General features: G+C 34.2%; 1 protein-coding gene across 1 annotated transcript in view; it reads left to right on the forward strand.

The window, feature by feature from the left end:
* Positions 1-17,897, forward strand: part of LOC127839964 (receptor-type tyrosine-protein phosphatase F-like) — a 21,496-nt gene extending 3,599 nt beyond the window's left edge. Inside the window, exons 2-22 of the mRNA XM_052368355.1 lie at positions 1,193-1,414; positions 4,023-4,226; positions 5,781-5,915; positions 6,465-6,602; positions 9,767-9,904; positions 11,747-11,881; positions 12,034-12,163; positions 12,298-12,431; positions 12,732-12,895; positions 12,986-13,073; positions 13,270-13,343; positions 13,550-13,586; positions 13,772-13,869; positions 14,083-14,208; positions 14,397-14,542; positions 14,678-14,813; positions 15,029-15,178; positions 15,997-16,093; positions 16,199-16,260; positions 16,969-17,100; positions 17,775-17,897. Of these exons, the coding sequence (XP_052224315.1) occupies positions 1,193-1,414; positions 4,023-4,226; positions 5,781-5,915; positions 6,465-6,602; positions 9,767-9,904; positions 11,747-11,881; positions 12,034-12,163; positions 12,298-12,431; positions 12,732-12,895; positions 12,986-13,073; positions 13,270-13,343; positions 13,550-13,586; positions 13,772-13,869; positions 14,083-14,208; positions 14,397-14,542; positions 14,678-14,813; positions 15,029-15,178; positions 15,997-16,093; positions 16,199-16,260; positions 16,969-17,100; positions 17,775-17,897 (2,669 nt within the window). The remainder of the gene's footprint in view (positions 1-1,192; positions 1,415-4,022; positions 4,227-5,780; positions 5,916-6,464; positions 6,603-9,766; positions 9,905-11,746; positions 11,882-12,033; positions 12,164-12,297; positions 12,432-12,731; positions 12,896-12,985; positions 13,074-13,269; positions 13,344-13,549; positions 13,587-13,771; positions 13,870-14,082; positions 14,209-14,396; positions 14,543-14,677; positions 14,814-15,028; positions 15,179-15,996; positions 16,094-16,198; positions 16,261-16,968; positions 17,101-17,774) is intronic.
* Positions 17,898-22,500: the final 4,603 nt, after the last annotated feature.

The raw sequence follows: 22,500 nt of genomic DNA on the forward strand, positions 1-22,500 counted from the left end.
AAAAAAAATGCGGTTATTGCTAGTTTCAAGCGGGAAAGCTATTATTTAGAGGTATGATGCGTGTCTAATCTATCGACTATTGCCATTTATCCCATTTTAAGCTCGACATTGATAGTGTAACACCCCATGGAAAAGACTAGCCTCTATTCCACCTTGTTGAATAAATATGTCGCGTTCACGGACACATGACGTCATTAATAAACAAACAATCGTTCGCTGTGTTTCATTGTTTTTGAAGTTTTCAAACATGCCACGTTTGTTTGTTATTTTTCTTGTTTAGTAAAAATGCAATGGGATGAATAGAATACTAGGATTAGCGTTTAATAGAGAGAAGTTATGTTGCTCGGCTCGAACACTGAAAGCTCTCGCCAAGGCTCGCGCTCCCGGCGTTCTTAACCTCGCAACATAAACTTCTCTCTATTCAACGCTAACCTAGTATTTTCTGTATCTCTGGGTTAGTATTTTAACTAAAACTTGATATTCATTTGTTAGAGTTTAAGTGTCAATTTGACGGGAAGTTATAATGAATTTGAAATGAATATACTAGTACATGCGTATCTTATTACGTTGATGACAGATACCCTACAATACTCTGGTACAAAGCAAAGAAATTGTATATTTAATACATCCTTTGCAGGCTTTATAGTTTGCATGTAAATGATATTTGGTCTATAATGGAACATAACATCCTCTTTATTTATTTCATGTTAAATATTTGTCAAATGCCAATACGTCAGCATGCCATATGAAAATAGATTCGCTGTTTATACATAAATTTAATGTCTCCAAACGAACCAAATTGTCAAAGCCGATAAGCCGATTTTGGCGAACCTTCATATACCTTTTACTTTCATGAATGTGTTCAACTAATCATCTGAAATTTAGATCAACAACACAAGAAAGTATGCCTCCGTAGAATCACAAGTTATAGTCCAGAGATAGCATGAAGTCTATCTACTTAAGTATCTACAAATGCAAAACGTCTACATATGGTAACATCACTCATTTTATAGTGTGCAAGAAACATTAAAACAGACTTTCGTTACAAAAACATATGCTTTCTACGACAACGACAGGCTTACAATACAATAAATATTAGTCTTACATCTAGAAAAATTCGGTGCACGATCGACATATGGTTCATTAAATAATAGTTATCTTTGTATAATCAGAATTGTTTGCTATACTTCAGACCCCATACAGATCCTTAATTCAAGCATCACTGTGAATTCAAGCGGGCTCCCATGGCTGGACATGACTGCAGATAAGGTCAACGATGGTATTGAAAATAACCGAGGCAAAGCGGACAATTGTGGATGTTGCGCAGCACTACAAAGACCAGCATGGGTGCAACTGACACTGGACAAGACTTATCTCGTGGAAAAGATTGTAGTTCTAGGACGTCAAGATGCAAGTGCGTATGGATAAACGTTTAATTTATACAAACAAATTTAGGTTTAGTGATGTTAATATTACAGATTAACATCATGAGTCTAAAACTAACAAATCCGTTCGCCGTTTAGAAATCCGCTACATTTATTTGTTTTTGTATTTCCTCAAAGGAATGCATAAGATATTTACAATCATAAAAACAGTATAATTACTTGTGCAAGCATACAATTAATGCTTATAATAAACAAATGTAAAAATGAGGAAGACATATACATTAGAAGAACATCATTGAACTTCCTATATGTATTAAATATTTTAATTAAATTAAATGAGAAAATCCGAAAAGTGCATTCATGTTAAAATCAAAACTTGTTGTTTCACTTACACTAACCATGCAGCAGCAACGGTTTAAAATAGGAATACTAATACTTGTATGTATCTGGATACATGTATTTGTTCTTATCGCTACTTGAATGCCTTAGTTAAATCAATAATAACAAAACACCATCCTTAATGCTTGAGCACAATTTCAGCAACATGACGGTGTTATCGTCAGCGTTGATTACAATATATCAATGAATATAATGGGATAGGACCGTTTAAAGTCATTCCCATAACAACTTTCGGAGCGCTTCTTTAGAATAACAAAAACAAATACAACGCAAAATTTATATTATGCTCGCAGTAATTATATAGAAAACAATTCGTTATTCTGATGTTATTAATTAATGTCCTTATAAATACCGAAGGCTTGGATTTTAACTTGCAATACCCACCGTCGGTGAGAATTTCTTTGATGATATCAAATGTTACAACATATTGTGACTCTGAAGTCACCCCACTGGTTATTTATCTCTTACTGCGTTATCCACGATGTTTTTTGTTTGCGATGGAATGAATCCCGAGTGTATGCAATCTTTAAGACATTTATAGAGATTGTAAGAATCTTTCAGCATCTGGAACTAAACATGCACTTTATCCAGTTCTTGAAGCAATAAAGTGTTTCTTTACTTGATACTAAGGTGCAACTCAGTAAAGTGGTTTTCGCTGTACACAGTCAGACATATGTTGATGTAGATTTATTGAATACATACATAAATCTTTGCGCGGCTTCTAGCTTTAAGAAAGGGTTGGTAGTGAAGTTACTTAATTGTTCACATTTATATCAGGCTTTAGGCAGAACGGCTGATCTATATACTTTTCGTCATTTATGTTTTGGCATTTAAAGCATCTCTTGCTATGCTCTAGTCACAGTATGTCCTATGGCAGATGTTGCATGCCTCATGTACAAGTTCCTTTGTCGAAAACAAGCTGTTATCTACAGGTGTCTGACTTTGTCTGCTATAGGCACGGGATCGTAAATATTGGCTGTTTGAATTGATGACCGTGCTCACAATACGCAACGGCTGCACGTTGATGCGACTTTTATTTAAAAAAAAATGCCATTTTGCAATAGTCGTTTGTTTTATAAACATATACTTATTAAACATTGCATAAGCACTCTTATCAGTTTATCGATGTATGCGAGGTAACCGAGCGGTGACCCCTTTCTTCTTGGGCGAAAACGCTTATTACCGGAAAACAATTCTCGGCATTTGACACGATTTTGTGTGTTACTGTAAACATGGTTTAGATTAATTGGCGTATGGCTGTAACATAAGGCTTGTCGAGCCTATCCATAATTCAAAATCCTAACCATAAGTAAAAGGAAGCCGAGTGTTATCGTGCGAAACTCGTCATAAAACAGCTGAGCTAGTACTGAAAACAAAATGTCAATCTATTTTACCTTTCACTGCGGTTCAGTAGGGTAATTTACAGATTTAAATAGCTGGGCTTTCATACATTGAATTAATCAATAACTGCTTTGATCGCCCTTCTTTTTGTTCCAGCATTTCTGTAAGTTGATTATTTCCATAATTTTCATGTTGCCTGGACTACATCCGCTACTCAGCATGTGTTTGTACTGATATTGGCTCGGCAAGAGTGATTGTGCTATGTACAAAGTATTCTTGCGTAATATCAGCTGGCCAACGAGCATTTCTACCTTATAACGTTTGCACGCATGATTGTACTATGGTTGATTCTACTAGTACTTCCGGATCAAGGGTTATTTCGTCAAAGGCATTTTAAACTTCGCAAATGGCAGCTTTTGTAACATTTTATCGAATTGAGAAGCGTCATTCGGATTGCACAGTTCTACAATATTGTGTTCACAATATGAGGCATCGTTATTCATTATGATGTTTGATCTCAAGTTTTCAACACAAGTCCGAAACTTTGCCTTGTCCCATTACGTTGTCTTTTCGCATTAATCATTTTCCAGAAGAACACGGTGTCCTATTTTGTTACCGAAGATTCTGCACACTTTCGCATAATGTCACAACACTTGTTATTTATTTCGTCGACCTCCATAGTTGTTATAACATCCTCAATAACGCCTTCGGGTAACTGGCCATTGTAACATCCAATGTTATATTGTGTTACTATTTCCAGCTAAAACAACTACGTGTCCGTGTTTAATGGATACTATTGAACGACGGTATATAATAATGGTTTAAGCTTCGTCTAACATGAAGTTATGTTTATTATATCAAGTAAAAAAAAGATTATTCAAACAACTTATATTGCAGATATCTATCAGTTAAACAACATCACATTGTTACTGGGGAGACAGAATCAATCACTTCATAACGAAGCGTTCACTTTGTACAACTGGTCTTTTGCGATGACGATACTGGCTCCTCCACAAGAAGTAAATGTTGTACGAGTTGCGAGTGCATTGTCATCAAATCCACATATGACTATATGCGAGATTAGAATATACCGACAAGCAGGTATAAAGCTGAGTGTTTTCGAATGATATCAATAATGGAACCTTTTGTATTCTTGCTTTCCTTTAATAACCGAAATGTTTTGTGGATTTTCGTGACGTCGAGATCGGTAACGTAATTTTTTTTCATCGTTGATATCGACTTTTAAAGGAGTGTTATAATCCCGAAACAATAACAGTGCAGAGCTATCTATTTCTAAAAACTGGTTATATAATAATAATAATTATAATATGAATCTGCATTGCCAACTATCGCAATAGTGAGATTGTGTACAGTTATTTTATTAAGATATTTTCCTTAAATCGCGAGTATTTCAACTCGTTTAACAAGTCTAATGTATACTATGCAAATTTTCGTCTTGTTAAATGTGTAATCTAATATATGTGTATGTAAACAAATGTCAACTGGGCGTTTGCGCTTAACATGCCATGTGCATATAAATGCAAACGAACTCATATGGTTTAAATTCGCATAGCATATTAACAATTTTTTATACACAAATAAATAAGGAAATAATATGCATGGATACCTATAAATGTCGCATAAGGCTCATAATAGAAAACACGTTGAATACAGCAAACAATCCGTTGGTACGGATTTGCCAACAATTAGTCAAGGCCCCTTGTGTCGCGCATAACTAATATAAATTTGCAGCCAGGTTGCTGAAACTGTACAATCATATTAACCGGCGTGTAAATGTACCTTCTTATGTTTTTCTTTAAAGTTTTTCGGCATTGTTGTCTAACCATGTTTGACCTTAATCAATATATGAAAGAATGTTAAATATATTTTTTCGTCAGTGGACCCGAATAAGTAAATCCTAAACTTGAATTTGTGAAGTTGAGAGACATATCGCCAATCATAAGCTACTATTTTAAATATTATTGTTTGAACTTCATTTACCGGCCTTGTGTGCATTATAATTTAAATAAATCCAATAATCTTGTTAATAAGATATTTCTTGTTTCAACATTTGTGAAGTCTCGGGCAATGCGGAATGTGGGGTTATTCTTTCCTTACTGACACATTTCTATATTCTTCTATTTCACTGTTTGTTTTATGCGTCCAACAATTATTAAATTATTTATCATCACAATAACAAATTCGGGCTATGTTTACTTGACGTTTGCCAAAAAAATGTCATTCTAGTTATTTTAAATTGTTATTTTTATATAATGGTGTTCTTAGTAATTCCTATTAATACTATGTTTAAACAATAAAAAGTAAGCGTAATTCTAACCCAGGTCATTCGTTTAACATCCGGTGTACTTCGATTACAAACTACTCGGCCCCTCAGTTGCACATTTAGTACAAAAGTGCTTGGGTCTTTTATGATATATTATTCTATATTTCACGTAACAAAATAGGTTGTTCGGTACAGTTGGCCATTGAAGAATACTACCGTTAGAGTAAGCGTCTAATAATAGCAAATTTAACCACCTTGCAATTATTATTGTAACAAGAGTTTTTGCAATCACTGCCTAAACATGTGACTAATCAAGCTATACAAATAGCTTATTCTAAGCACGGAACATATTTCAAATGCATTTTTTCCAGATTGTCTACCCGGAAAGTACAGTGCAAACTGTTCAAGAGAGTGCCATTGTCTTTCTGGACCATGTGAAAGTGTCACGGGCACATGTATGACTGCGGTGTGTCAAGACGGCTGGAGAGGACTCGCCTGTAATGAAAGTAAGAATAATTAATAATAATAACAGTGATTGACACTTGATATGTATTGCAGTTTGATGGAATTTTCGATGAGTTAAGCAATTGAAATCAATTTTATCAATAATCCGTTTACCAAAAATAAAATAATACCAAATAGGTCATAACTGTTTTCGCAGATGTTATAACAAGATATACGGATCGTTTTAAGACTGCTGCGACAAGCGCAGTATTTAGAACTGCTATCAAAGACATTATAGAATTCGATACGTCAATTACCAAGGCATCTGCTCTGTTTCACTGTATTCAATATAACTTCTATCCAGGGAGAAAAATTAACACAACGCAAATCAGAACCGTTGAAGATCAATTTGAAAAATGAAAAGTTAATCAAAAATATTGTTACAACTTTGCATTTATAAATTACCTGTATTTCATTATTCATGAAGAACCTTTTTTTGAAAATGTCCTTATATATTGTCTTGATGTAAAACTAAAGTTAACGCAAGTCGCAGTCTTCCATGGTTCAACGCTTTGATTTCGTATAGCTGAATCGACATTTTATGATTACAGCCTGCAACCCTGGCACGTTTGGTGCTAACTGCTCCTATATATGTCATTGTTACAACACTGAAACATGCCATAATATTGATGGTACCTGTCCCGTTAACCAATGTGCAGCTGGATGGAAGCATGACAACTGTAGCGTAGGTATGTAACAACATTTGTTTTTTTTTCATCTTATTGACTCGATGAAGTATCTTTTAAGACTAGTAAAGTCAAAAATATTAAAGGTTAAGTGTGAATATTTATGCACTATTTATTAGAAAGTCGTGTTTAATGCGAGATAAATATAACGGCGATAACCGTTTTGGATTTGCGTCGTCTCTCAGTATAATGTTTTCACAAATCGGAAAACAGTGTTTATACTTCAACAGTTTGTTATTGTATTTCGCATCGTAGTTTAGTAATGTCGGATAGACATTTACAGTTTCAACCTGAATTGAGAATATATTAATATTAAACAAATATTTTGCAGCTTGTGATCCAGGCATGTTCTGTATGTTCATCGTAACTGTAGCGTTGGAAAGAGTTGATTTTTTGAAAGCTGATAGCTAAACGTTATATTTTAACGTTGATACGGTGTTTATAAAATTGCATGAAAAATCTGTATAATAACATAGAAACATACTTCTAACTTTTTTCGAGACATGATTTAGATTAACCTACTTAACTACTACTGCATAGCTACTAATATTACTTCTGCTTGTTTCTCATTCAAAGCGTGCGATCAAGGGTTATTTGGTTTGAACTGCTCCTCAGAGTGTCATTGCCTACACGGTGCCAACTGTAACCATGTCTCCGGTAACTGTCCCGATGAGCTATGTGAGTCTGGGTGGATTAACATTAACTGTAGCGTTGGTAAGATTAAAGACATTTTTACTAACTAATATGGTGTTTGTATATCTTATGTATGAAATCTTGATCTTTGTCGTAGATTGCAAATGAGCATGTAATTATTATATTGCTATATTCTGGTAAATGTCCGAATGGGGATTGCGTCCCTTTTCAACACGTGTTAACTTCAGCGTGGTTAGGTTGACATACATTTGAATAATGCAATCAATAGTTGTGCTCTAATTATTTATTTTTAAAATTACTAGGTATTATACTGTAGAATGAAATGCAACACCTTTTCCATATGAATAAAATATATGATAATTGCTTTACGATATTTTCTTTTGTTCGAATTTCAAAGCCTGTGATCATGGCATTTTCGGTAACAACTGCTCCTTCCCATGTCATTGTCTACATGGCAAAAGATGTGGCCATGTTTCTGGCCACTGTCCTAATGACAAATGTGCGCCTGGATTGACACTTCGTAACTGTAGCGCTTGAACGGTTTTAAAGTGTCGATTACTAATAGCGTGTTTTACGCTTATTATTATGTTATGAAAGGGTGCATTCATGCAAAAACTTGTCTTTTATATCAATGTGTAATTACAAGTATACCTATGAACGGTATTTTGCATGTGTCATAGACATATTACTACGTTGACTATGGCTTTGTGTAACAAATGTTACTCACTGTACTGTAAATTACAATTATTATGTATCTTTTGCTCCTTTTAAAAGAATGCGGTCAAGGCATGTTTGGTTTTGACTGCTCCTCCGAGTGTCATTGCCTACCGGAAGTAAACTGTGACCATATCTCTGGCCACTGTTTAGATGATCAATGTGCCCCTGGGTGGAGTAATGGTAACTGTAGCGTTGGTAAGATTTTAACTTTTTGATAGCTGACAGACACATTTTATATTTTATCGTTGCTTTCGTGTATACAATGCTGCTTGAAAAACATGTATAATTACATGCAAAGATGCATCTGAATGTTGGCTTTTTCGAGACATGATAATATATTAACTTTGTTTACTATTACTGTATAGTAACCCATATTACTTCCTCTTGTTGTACAGCGTGCGATACAGGATTATTTGGTTTCAACTGCTCCTCGAAGTGTCATTGCCTACAAGGTGCCGATTGTAATCACGTCTCTGGTAACTGCTCCGATGAGCTATGTGCGCCTGGGTGGACTAACAGTAACTGTAGCGTTTGTAAGACTAAAAACAAGATTCATTCTAGAACGATGCTTTACTCAAGCAAATGGTGTTCGTATAATTGTAAATGTTATCTTATGTAAAGAAAAAAGACATGCATAGAATTCGATATGTCAATTACCAAGGGATCTGCTCTGTTTCACTGTCTTCAATGTAACTTTTATCCAGCGAGAGAAATTAACACAACGCAAATCAGAACCGTTGAAGATCAATTTGACAAATGCAAAGTTTATCAGAATTTTCTTTTAACAACTTTGAATGTATAAATTACCTGTATATCATAATTTATAAAGAACCTTTTTTCTTTAAAACTTCCCTATATCTTGTCTTGATGTAAAACTAAAGTTAACGCAAGTCGCAGTCTTCCATGGTTCAACGCTTTGATTTCGTATAGCTGAATCGAATTTTATGATTACAGCCTGCAACCCTGGCACGTTTGGTGCTAACTGCTCCTATATATGTCATTGTTACGACAATGAAACATGCCATCAAATTGATGGTACCTGTCCCGTTAACCAATGTGAAGCTGGATGGACACATGACAACTGTAGCGTAGGTATGTAACAACATGCGGTTTTTCATCTTATTGACTTGATGAAGTTTCTTTTAAGGCTAGTAAAGTCAAAAATATTAAAGGTTAAATGATAATATTTATGCACTATTTATTAGAAAGATTTATATTTCAGCGAATGTCGGAGTTATGTTTGTGTGATATGTAAACAAATTAAAATAAGCGTGTTCGACTTTTTAGCGATCGAATTAGATAAACTTAAAATAAGGAATATTAAAGGTTTCTGTTATAGTCGTGTTTAATGCGAGATCAATATTACGGCGATAATTTTTTTGTGTTTTCGTCATTTCTTAATATCCTGTTTTCACAAATCGGTAAATAGTGTCTATACTTCAACAGTTTGTAATTGTATTTCGCATCGTAGTTAAGTTATGTCGGGTAGACATTTACAGTTTTAACCTTAATTTAGAATATATGAATAATAAAATAATATTTTACAGCTTGTGATCCAGGTATTTTCTGTATGTTCATAGTAACCGTAGCGTTGTTAAGAGTTCATTTTTGGAAAGCTGACAGCTAAACGTTATATTTTAACGTTGCTACGGTCTTTATAAAATTGCATGAAAAACCTGTATAGTAGTAAAATAGAAGCATCAATCTTACTGTTTTCGAGACATGATTTCTGATTAACCTAGTTATCTACTACTGTATAGCTACTAATAGTACTTCCTCTTGTTTCTCCTTTACAGCGTGCGATGAAGGTTTATTTGGTTTGAACTGCTCGTCAGAGTGTCATTGCTTACACGGCACCAACTGTAACCATGTCTCGGGCAAGTGTTCCGGTGAGAAATGTGAGCCTGGGTGGACTAACAGTAACTGTAGCGTTGGTAAGATTAAAAACATTTTTACTCATTCATATGGTGTTCGTATTATTTTAAATGTTATCTTTTGTAAAGAAAGCCTCAAAAGTCACTTGCATGCAAATTAACAGAATACATGCATAATAAATTATCACTTTAAAGGTATGTGTTTACTGCGGTTAGATTTCATAGCAATGCGTGTGCTTGATCAGCTTTCAGAGAATGAGATCTTGATCTGTGTCGTAAATTGCATATGGGCATGTCATTGTTATATTGCTATATTCCGGTCAATGTCCAAATGGGGATTGTGTCCCTTTTGGACACTTTTGAACTTCAGCGTGGGTAGGTAAACATACATTTGAATAATGCAATCAACAGTTTTCCTCCGATTACTTATTTTGAAATGAACACTAACCTGATTGTAAGTTTAATTTAATTAAGTTAGCCTTGGAATTCCCAAAAATGCATGTTTATGATGTTGCAGTCTGTTTGAATATAATGTATTATGGATTTCGCAGATATAAATGAGCTCGTAAACGTAACGAAAAATCTTTGTTTCTCTGAGATTTGTTTAAGCTCATAATTATACCCCTTCACTTCAAAGAAAAAATAATGATTTGGTGATACATCTTTTGCATATACAGTTCATTAAGGGCACGTGCAGTGCTCAATCGTCATTGCTATTGCGTCCACATTATATAGTTATAGCACTTAGTTAATTTTAATTTTGAAATTGTAAAATTGTGTTGTTTAGACAGCTGGCTGCTTTTGCTTAATTAGTTATCATATTTGTTTTTGATCTAGTTGTTTCGTTATTATATCTGTGTTTCTGTCTGTCTTACCGTCAGTTCTTTGCCACATGTTTCTGCATAAATACTCACTCACTTTTCAACACAGTGTTTTTAGTTTTTATTTTCTTCAGATAGGAAGTTTTTATGTGCGATTGTATGGTTTAAAAAACAACAACAACATAAATTATTCCCCCTTTTTCCATTTAGAAACTCTGTTATATGATGATTAGTAATGAATGAATCTAGATATTATTTGAAAAATAGACATCTCTGAAAATAAAAGCTCGACCAAGGTATATTCGATATCTAACATTGTATAATCGAACAATTTATCATTAAATCATTTAACTTCAGTAAAACAAATACTCTGAAAACCTTAAGCGTAATGTATTTTATATAGACTTATATAAATACCTTACAAATCTTGTCCTTCTGAAAACTTCTGTCCACAAGGTTAAATACATTGGTATGTAATAATATACTGTGATTCATGCCCCGTTAGGTCTAAACGTGCCTTAAAATTATATGTTACTATATAACGACCTGCGGCGTCGAGGGATATTCCTCACTCCTGTGACAATCAATTGTGTGTAGAGAATTGTTATCGCATACTACTATTCATTTTATATTCCTGTTATTGTTGTAACACAGCCTGTAAACCTGGCTTCTACGGACAAAGCTGCTCTCTGGACTGTCACTGCGACATGTGCCATCCCGTCAATGGATCGTGCGAAGGGTCTCTTCAATGCCACGATGGGTTCAGGATGGACACTGGTTTCTGTACACGTAAGAAAGTATTGTTAACGGATTAACTGTGAAAGCTCCGCGAAGCTTGCCCCTCCCTCGCAGAACTCTCGCCTGGACAAACAAGAGAAGAAATATACATAATATATTTGTATGTAATAATAAACTATACCCCATTAGGTCGAAACATGCCCCATAATTAAATGATACAGCTATATAACGACCTGCGGCGTCGAGGGATAATCCTCACTCCTGTGAAAATCCATGATGTGTAGATAATTTTTATCGCATACTATACTATTCGCATTATATTCCTTTTATTGTTGTCACACAGCCTGTAAATCTGGCTTCTACGGGCAAAGCTGCTCTATGAACTGTCACTGCGACACGTGCCATCACGTCAATGGATCCTGCTTAATGTCTATTCAATGCCACGATGGATTCAGGATGGAAAATGGTTTCTGTACACGTGAGAAAGTATTGTGTTCAGTATTAACCGTGAATGCTTCACGAAAATTGTCTTTACCTTCACAGAACTCGCGCATGAACATACAAGAACATAAATATACATCAGGTCCCATATGTAAAGTACCATTTTATGAATATATTGTTTCATTTCAGCACACAAACAGATAGGAGAAAGTAGTACCGTAAACGTGGCTGGAATAGTTGGCGGTTGCGTCGCAGCTGTTGTTATCATAATAGGAATGACTTTATTAACCTTATATTGCAGGCGGCAAAAACTACATGCGTAAGTTACTGTTGCATTTAACAATATTATAATGTTACAATACAAAGTAATAGATCTTATTGCGGACTTTTATTTAGTCCATTGTTAAATAACAATATCATTCCTGTCAGATCTTATGATTGATTTAATTTCAGTAAAGAATGTCATACTAAAATATCTACATCAGCAAAGATAGATACATGTTTCTATACGAGATTTGATCATCTCGATCGGGCTAATGATGGAAAAAACGACTCCGTAGAAGACAAAGCGAAAGTCGCTTTAACAAGTATACATGAACAAATTTTTGAAATATAAGTGCACATACCTATTAATGTTTCATTTTATATGAATCAATGTATAAGCGAAACATATTGATTAGTAGACATTATAATTAACATTTCTAAAAATAAACTATAAACGCCCAACTGCACATATAATGTGGAATATACTATCACAAAGCACCGTAGGGCGTGAACAAATATGCAAAAATGTTTAAATTCTAATAACGAGCATGTGAATATGTTGTGACATAATATAATAAATAGAACATAACAAAATGTTTTTAATATTTCTACTGAACTTGCAGATGTCAGCACTTTATTGTCTGACAAAGAGAATCCCGTTTCTTGCGATGACAATGATTACTACAGTTTCAAGACACTAAGCCCTGGAATCAGAATCCATGAACTCTGGGACTACATTCACGGAAAGTGTCAAAGTGGTTCAACATTCTTTGAAGAAGAATTTAAAGTAAGAAATAGTCCAAACATAAAGATTAAATAATCAGTTGCAAGTTTCATTATTAAACATAGTCGCACCAACATCATTATTCTATTACAGAAATTAAGAAGTGGGCTTATCAATAAGCATGACATAGCATCCTCCGAAGAAAACAAAGGCAGGAATCGCTACAAGCAGATTTATGCATGTACGTTAAGTGTTTTTATTTTTGTCATGTCTAGTAACACAATATTTATAAGGTAAACTACTCAAACTACAGTATCTTCATATTTCATTGATCGTTGTTTCCGAAGCACTTAATCATAAATGTACATGTTTAAACCAGAAATTCGTCTTATTACGTAACAGTCCTAATGATATAACATACGCTGATTTATTTTCAGACGACTATAACCGTGTGCCCTTGACACCAGAGTTCGATGGAGAATCTGAATATATCAACGCGAGCTACATACACGTAAACGTTTTAAGTTCGGCTATATCAGTGTAATCATCATCATCAACATGATTTTTTTTTCATGAACATCTTTTCATCTAAATTGTTCCAGAAATGGCTTGATAAATAACGTTTAGAGATAATTTAATGATTTTTTTTTAAAGGAAAATGTAAATTATAATACTTTAAACAATTGAATACTTTTATTTGATTTTGTTGAAATGTAGGGTTTTGAGAAGGCAAAGAAATTCATCGCTTCGCAGGGTAAGTGAAACAACGTAATACATTGAAACAAAAAAACAACAACACATCACAATAGAGTATATTCCGTGTATATGTTTAGTATAGCGAATTACTTTCTTTCGGTAAAAACATTTCGAAGAATATTTTGTATCAATTTAAGCTCATCGGTTAGTATAAAACACACATGTTTAAGTCGCTTTTCAAAGGTGCAACGCAGAGAAATTTAGATGACTTATGGCGTATGATATGGCAGCAGAGGGTGGACAAGATTGTGATGCTGACAAATGTGATTGAAAAGAACACGGTATTGACTTTATTCCTGATGTTGAGCTTTCAGTACATGTCATTTAAAATCAAAACATAAGCATAATTATGGTGCCTCATATATGATAATTTATATAAAAATATATGTTTACAATTATAGCAAACGTATTAGACTGCTAAAGACACGTTGATATTGCATCTCTAATTATGAAACACAAATTTAGAGTGCTTTACGCAAAATATTCTAATACAGATGAAATGTTTACAATATTGGCCCGAGGAGTTGAACGGCGTATGCAAGTACGGACGAATTAACGTCAAGTACGTTGATGTCGATGAGATGTTTGATTACAACATCAGGATTTTTACAATCACGAAGGTCTGTTTCAATTTCGTTATCGTTACTGCGACCGGTCTACAGAGGGCTGTTATTTTATTAACTGCCCAAACGTGTTCTATTAAACGAGTATTAAAGATGTACAAGCAAGCATTTGATCATTTATTATTTGATTGACTTAAATATTTTCGGTATTCTTAAGTATGTATTGACTGTATTGGGGTCAACAGGGTCATGATACCAGGGTGGTCAAGCAGTTTCATCTCAAATCGTGGCCAGACAAAGGTGTTCCTGACACGGCCTGGTGTCTTGTAGACTTCTGGAGAGCGGTGGATACTCAGAAAGAGCACCATTCACCAATTCTGGTTCACTGCAGGTATACTAGTATGATTTGAAAAATACGATATTTGATATTAGTTTTGTAATGATACGGGTTGTTTGCAAGTAAACAAAATTATGCTACTTTCAACATTCGATGAACCAAGCTAAAGATAACGTATTGTATTTACAGCGCTGGTGTTGGGCGAACAGGAACATTTATTGCTCTCGACAATCTTATTTCACAAGCTCAAATTGAAAACTGTGTCAGACCATTGCAGATTGTCGAAGCTTTGCGCGAACAAAGGGTTAGCATGGTTCAAACAAATGTAAATTGATATTTACTTTTAAACAATGAACATCTCTGTATCAAATATGTTCCCTTGCGTTGGTGTTGAACATGTGTTGTCATCAAAATGTTTAGAATAAATGAAGGACGTAGCAGATAGATATTTAAGACAAAAACGCATGGTTTAATGCACATTCACATGCATATTGTATTTTGGGAACTTTGCGCTCCAATACTGTACTAGTCTATATACAGGAACAATACACATATCTTCATGAGGCCCTGGCGGAAGCTCTCCTGGTTGGGACACACCACGTGATGACCAGACAGTTCGAAAGTGTCCACCAGTTCATGATTGGAAAAGCCAGTAATTTGACAACTACTCGACTGGAGAAACAGTTCGAAGTAAAATAATATATAAGAATATATAAATAAATTAGTATCCTTTGTGCAAAATCCATGTCCACTCCTTTTCCGTCTACCCTTTGTCCGTGTACAATGACGGTTGTGCCCGAATTATTCGAAGGCAACATTCTTAGCGATGCTTATAGTATTTACTTCCGTATTATTTGACAAATGCTTTGTTTGATTATAGGTATCCATAGGCATATTTTCGTAGTAGTGTCAAAACGAATTAACTGTAGTCTAATCGGAAATCAAACACGTATTTTCTATCTTAAAACAAGATGTTGGGTCTGAAGGATTATTAAATGTTGCAGAAATTCATGTTTTTCGGCTGTATAAAATAGAACCGTATCAACTATTTCAGCCGTAGAATACGTTGCTTTATTGTACAGTTAATTCTACATCAGTATATGGATAAATATATATTTATATAATGTCAAAAAACTCACTCGTCGTATAATTGAAGTACATTCAAGCATGTTTGTTTTTGTCTTTCTTCAGTGTACACTTTTGAAAATCTTAAATGAATCTAAAAAACAAACGTATTACATTACAAGACGTACATTTTCATTTGAAATAAGCGCACACAATTCTTAATAGAACAAACCTGAAGGCACAGACGATATTAAAAACAAACAACAGAATATGGGATAAATGTAAAGAATTTTAGCGATAACATATGAACTACTGAATGGCGCAATTGTTTCGTGCTACGTCAGACTTGTACAAATAATTAAACTTGCATGTCGCAGGCCTGCTAATGAACTTTTTTTCTAGATTTGTTTTCAATACATGAACTGCACAATTTGGAATTTCAGCTGTGCATGCTAAGTGTTGAAAGTCGTGAAGGACATTTGCCACCAGTGGCCAGTCAAGAGGCAGAATATGGCAATATTGAGACACACTTGGCTGAAAGTAAGACAAGATACATAATTTTGATAAAACAACAACATTATCTGTTCTTAAATATCCACTTAATATTAAGTTATAAAGTATACATATCTTTCTTTTCTATTGAAGTTGATGCATATCGGCCTCAAAATTATAGAAGGAGTGAACCCACAGCTGAAATGTATCTCCCTGTAAGTTAGATCTACATAACGTTTCATTTATTTATTGAAGTTGATATAAATTGATAATGTGGTTCTATTGTTTAATGTGACATATTTAACAGTGCATGCGAACCAACACATACGAGCTATTGTAATTTGCATTTTAAACATCACATACATTTACAAGATAATTAATTGTATTCAATATAATCTGGTATTGCATTTTAACAAATGAGACCATGTTTTAAGAAGATGGTCATGTACACTAAGGCGCTCACTTAAGACACGAAGAAACCTAACTCTTCTGAGAACAATACAAGTACAACCATACAAAAAATCGTCCCTTCCTGGCGGTTATGTTTTTCACCGAACCTGAACAATTTTAGATCTCCACTAAAATATTACTAAAACAAATGATCTGACAAAGTTTGATGAAGATTGGACAATAAATGTGACTTGTATAGTGACCCAGATTCGAATGTGACCAACGTATTATAAGGGCAAATATGCTTGCCAAATGCTATTACAATTGGACAACAAAAGTGGCCTCTGTAGTATAAACAAGGTAAATGTTGATGACAGACGACGAAGGTTTTCATATTTGGTACAGATTCACATGATAGTGTTGTTTAAATTTTCATAACGCGTATCGTTAACAAATGAAAAATGCTTAAATGTGATGGATCACCTAATTTATAAAATGTTAAAAGTTTACAGCAATGTAAGTATATTTCACAGACATTCAATGGAAAGACGTGTATGATTGTGCTACCCAAACCAACTGAGAAACAGCTGGCTATGTTTTGGTCCCGTCTGGATCAGCTTGGCTCTATAACGGTGATTGATTTTGCATCGGATGACATTGAACTGGTAATTTTACTTTTGTATTGAAAACATTTTATTTGATACACACATATTTTGGCTATATCTAAGCATATCGGGATTGTTTTTGTGTTAGAGTAATGGGTAAAATGGATTTCTTTCAAAAAGATTTATGATTAATTGTTGCAATATATTATTGTTTGTGTCAAATGTGCAACAACTGTATATTACACCATTCTTCTCGTTAAAAATATATATGATTATTTTCTAACATTGTAAAGAATACTTTTTTTTGAATGTTAGCCAGGTGTCGTTCTGGCGGTATGTTATTCAGCTTGTTCCATATTATGGTAGTTTCTCTTCACATCCAGTCAGTAACGTTATAAATCGCCAATTATAGAAACTAGATGAAGTGATTTAAGAAAGTACAATTAACTTTTCTCCAGTTATAACGTTATTTCTGACGAAAGAATGGTGCTTGGTCAGATAAATTCGTTACGTGTCTTCTTCCTAGCTCTGCACGATGTGATACACGGTATTGTATGTAGGTTTGGGCGAGCTACGCTCTCGCCCAATATTAATTTACTGATTTCGTATCACACCGTAAGGCGTCTGTAAGAACCGTCTCAGTAATAATATTATGTTTTACTGAGTGAAATATATAATTATGATGTTATTTATTCCATACAAATATGTATTAGCCTGTCTATTTACATCGCTAGAAACACATACTAATAGAAAGAACAGAAAGGGAACAGGCAACAAAAGGCCCATATGTTATCAAAGAGGAACAACAAAATGGATTTGTTGAAATAACTTATTTCATGAAACAAGAGGTACATTGAAGATAATCATTATTTAATCGTGTTCAATTTATTTCAATTATAACATTTTTATATTATTGCTATTGTTGACTTTTAAAATCTCTCTTTTAAATACAAAACAAAAGACTTGCAGTGGCAAAACCATAAAACACTTCGTGCTGTCTTCGTGGAAAGGAGTGGATATACCGACAGACAGGAAAACATTGATTGAGATGATAGAGGCGGTGCACACTTGGCAGCCCGAAATGACAGACGACACACCGATATTGATACTAGACAAGTGAGTAGAGCTAGTTGACAGATTATTTTGATATAACAAGCTCATACCACCTTTTCAGTTGTAATTTATTGGAAATTTTTAATGTGGTATGCTGGTAAACATATAATCTACTACGAATTCCAAGCCTATATATTGACTATTAAAAAGTAAAGTGTACATGTATTCTTCTTGTCTCTTAAGCGTTTGAAAAACGTATTATTTAAAAGTATGAGTTATATCCGATAATCAATTATTTGCAGTTGCGGCTTTCAGAAATGCGGAGTCGCTGCTGTTTTATTGAACGAGATGTATCGCATATTACAACAGAATGGGCGGATCAACATTTTACAATCAGTCAAGACAATGATGTACGGAAAAAGCCTTCTCATCCGCAGCAAGGTAGGGTTCCTTAATACACTTGAAAATACACGGATTGTATGTGTCGTTGAGGAAGAAGTTGAAACACTGTTCAGAAATGAATGTGTATTCACTTTACGAAACGTTCCCTTCTATTACAATGACATATAATGTCTTTTGCAGATGCAGTTCCAGTTCTGCTATGATGTGATATTGGACTATGTTCAGCAAAAAGGGCTTTATCAGAATTTTTAATGTTACAATGCCATATAAGGTGCTATATTATATAGTCTCCTTGTTACTTCCGATTAGGAACATGTATTAGTTTGTAACGATTTTTTTCGTCTGATGTTTGCATGAGTTGCATTATTAGTTAAATATGGGTTTTATTTATAAAATACGTGTGTATAGCCACTGTTGCAACTTGTTTTGAAGTGTATATCCCTGATGTCGATATTATAAACCTTCATTTCTTCCGATTTGATTAACTGATATAGGCTATATTTAGATATAATACTTTGTTGCGATGTAATGGTGTAAGGTTAAGGTTTTATGGTTTTAAACATCTAATTCGATCGTCATGTGCTGCCCTGCAATAAAGTTAAGTTCTGCCGTGAATGGCATGAATTAAGGACATTGTACTGAAAATATACATCTCCTGCTTGCTACTGTATACATACTTTGTATATATGTTTCGAAGAAAATATATGTCCCATTTAACAAAGCGCACTGTTACTTGCATTAATGCAAAGTACATGTATTGTGTTGCTGCTTTACTATGCTCTCTTAAATATCGTTTTATCAACTTTAAGTTGTAAAAATTAATAGGTGTTTCCTTATTTTATCGGTTTTGATCAATCAATATACTCAATATTATTTAATAATCTTTAAAATGGGTTTTGCGTTTGCTTTGCTTAAATTGTTTGCTAATTATGAACTTCAGTCAAATTTCAGTTGTATTTATTGTATTGTTAGCCAGTTTATTTCGCTTTTATTATTTTAGTTATAATTTAACCTAATCACCGCTTTGCAATTATCTTTAAACATGGTCCATATTGCATGCATATACATTATTCGTTTAACCATACCACCATAATATGACTTAAATATTATATTTACCAGTAATCTTGACTTTTTTTATTAAGTACTCTATCGAACGTAAAATAAATTAATTCAAATCAATACAATACAGACAACATCCACTTTTTTAAAATGATCAAATAGCCTAAAATTACGATGAAATTATCTTCATATCGTTATAATTATTTTTACAAAACAACACGTGCCGTTCTACAATAATGAATTGAGCCAACACTACGGGTGTCAAGATAAAAACATAAAGTGGCATTTGAAACTTGAATAAATTCTAAAAATAATCGTTTGAAAAATGTTTCATTTGTGAATATAGAATGAAAATACTTGGACAGATCTCACCCAAGCCATTGCCTCGTCTATGTTCTTAAAAACATCTCATATACCATTAGTGTTGCAACAATTTAAAAATCTAAAAAAACAATAATCCGGAAATCCGATGCAATATGCTAGATTCCAACGATATATCAATGTGTACATGTTTTCATTTTTAATAAAACGTTTATAACGCTTTGCTTTTATCTTAAGTACATTTTGATAAAGTGATATTGGTCAGTTGCAAAACTGTCTATATATCAGATAAATAGTGAGTTCCGCTGAACTTTCAGTTAATATTGTCTATTCTTAGAACGTTCAAAGGTTTACATATTATTTAAAGTTCTGAAAATATTAATAATGCAAGACCGACTTAAACGGATAAATATGATTAGTAGGACTGCTGTTCTGTGTCTATGTTTGGCATTCCATTCATGATTATTAGTAACGCCTTTTACACAAAGACATAATGTCAGTAAATGGAGTACCTTGATAAAAAAAGTCGTGGTATTTTTACAAGTATACTCGTAATACAGATATTACTGGTTCGTTTGCATCAATCATTTTCATTCCATTCATGTTTGCTTGATAAAATTCACTTTTACTATCTTATCTTTCATAACATATTGATTTAGTGTTATCGTCAGGCTTCTGTTAATTATATCCAGTAGTTCAAGCTCGATTATTGTTATTTTCAAAAGAATCAATACATGAAACTTTGTTCACAGAAAATTTAGTTTTGTCTTCGATATTTAAAAAAAAAACAACAAGGGAAGTTACTCTAATGAATATTATGATTTTAAACGATTACGAATTGACGTGCTCATGTAAAACAAGAATACATTGGCGCGGATTAATGCAAACTGAGGCCGATTGTTGAAGCAATTCATAAAAGATCGAGAGAGAAGAAATGTCTTGCTCAGGCTTTTGGTTTTGGTTAGAATTCAATAAAATTAATATCATAGTCTTTATTAAAAAACGGCCAAAGTTAAGTTCTTTTCTTACCTTTGCTTTTTTTGAATGTATAATTCTAATTATAGTAAGAAAATGTCAAATTTTAACAATTGCAATAAAACGTGTGTCATGTGTAGCAGGGTTCGGTATAAGGAGAACTTATACTGCCTTGCTATAGGAGCTACCTTTTATAGCGACACGGTAGAGTTTCTGCCTGATTTGGAACCGGATGGTCCCGGGTTCAATCACCAATGTGGTCGGGATTTGTTCTTGCTGGGTTACATTGGCACCCAACGTAAAAAACATCATGTATGTCAGACGTCCCTCAGATGTCGTGGCATGGAGAAATTCATGGAAGAATTTCTCAATTCGAGTGTGTGTGTATCAGGGTTCTGTATAAGGAGAACTTATACTGCCTTGCTATATGAGCTATCTTTTATAGCGACGCGGTAGAGTGTCTGTCTGATTTGGAACCGGAAGGCCCCGGGTTTAATCGCCACTGTGGTCGTGAATTTTTCTGGCTGGCTTACATTGGTGCCTAACGTAAAACACCGCCATGTGTGTCAGACGTCCCTCAGATGTCGTGTCAATAGGCAATTCGTGGATAAATTTCAGAATTGGAGGGGTCGTGTGTAGCAGGGCTTGGTATAAGGATAACTTAAACTACATTGCTATAGGAGCTAGCTTTTATAGCGACGCGCTAAAGTGTCTGCCTGAATTGGCACCGGAAGGTCCCGGGTTCAATTCCCAATGTGGTCGAGATTTTTTTGTTTGGGTTACACATGCTACTTCTAAGAAAAAGCAAATTTCATGAATGCAAACTCCCTCAGAAAACATGGTTTCGCACGTTGGATTTTATACCAGCTACCAGATGAAAGGAATTTTTAAGTAATAGGCACTACGTTCGAATTCGGACTACGGAGGGATACACACTGATTTAATTGAATTTACTCTATTTGTTAAAGCGCATTTTGGTTAAATTTAGCGCCTTGACCTTAACCCGACACACTTAAAAACTCCCTTGATAGGTCTCGCCGCAATTCAAGTTTAATCAAGATTTATCAATGCAATTTAAAGTTATTGACCGGAAACCACATGTTGTTTTTTAAAGTTATAATAACAGTTACATAGACCTCGATCGTACTGGCCCCAAAAGCAATCCCAAGCTATTTGTTCGTGTAAGCAACAAAAACAAAAATGAAAATGCAATATCTCTGTCAGATTTCAAGTTATAAGCGGACAGGGTTCTTCTAATTTTAGGTACCGCGACCTTGACCTTCTCCCGATTAGCTGTATGTAAAGTCCCAAGCTAGGGTTTCATTCAGCTTGCTAAATCCAATATGTCATCAAGATTGGTGAACGCAAATGCAAGTAGTTTTATCATAATCCATATGCTTGAAGCCGTCCGCCGAAACGCCAGCCTGCCAGTCATACCCTATTCATATAACCAGCCTTTTCAAATTTACTGCACATTTAGTAAACACCCAAAAACACATCTCCTTTATGAGACTTAGAATGTATTTTGTGCATCAGAAAATCGTTACCTGTAGAGTTATTGGTGTATTGCTGGGCTCGAAAAAAAAAAAATTCTGGTCCTTTATTCCCTAATATGTAAAACAATCACACGCTAATTTGAAGTGTAAATAA

This window comes from Dreissena polymorpha, chromosome 7, assembly GCF_020536995.1.
Source record: "Dreissena polymorpha isolate Duluth1 chromosome 7, UMN_Dpol_1.0, whole genome shotgun sequence".
NCBI lineage: Eukaryota > Metazoa > Mollusca > Bivalvia > Myida > Dreissenidae > Dreissena > Dreissena polymorpha.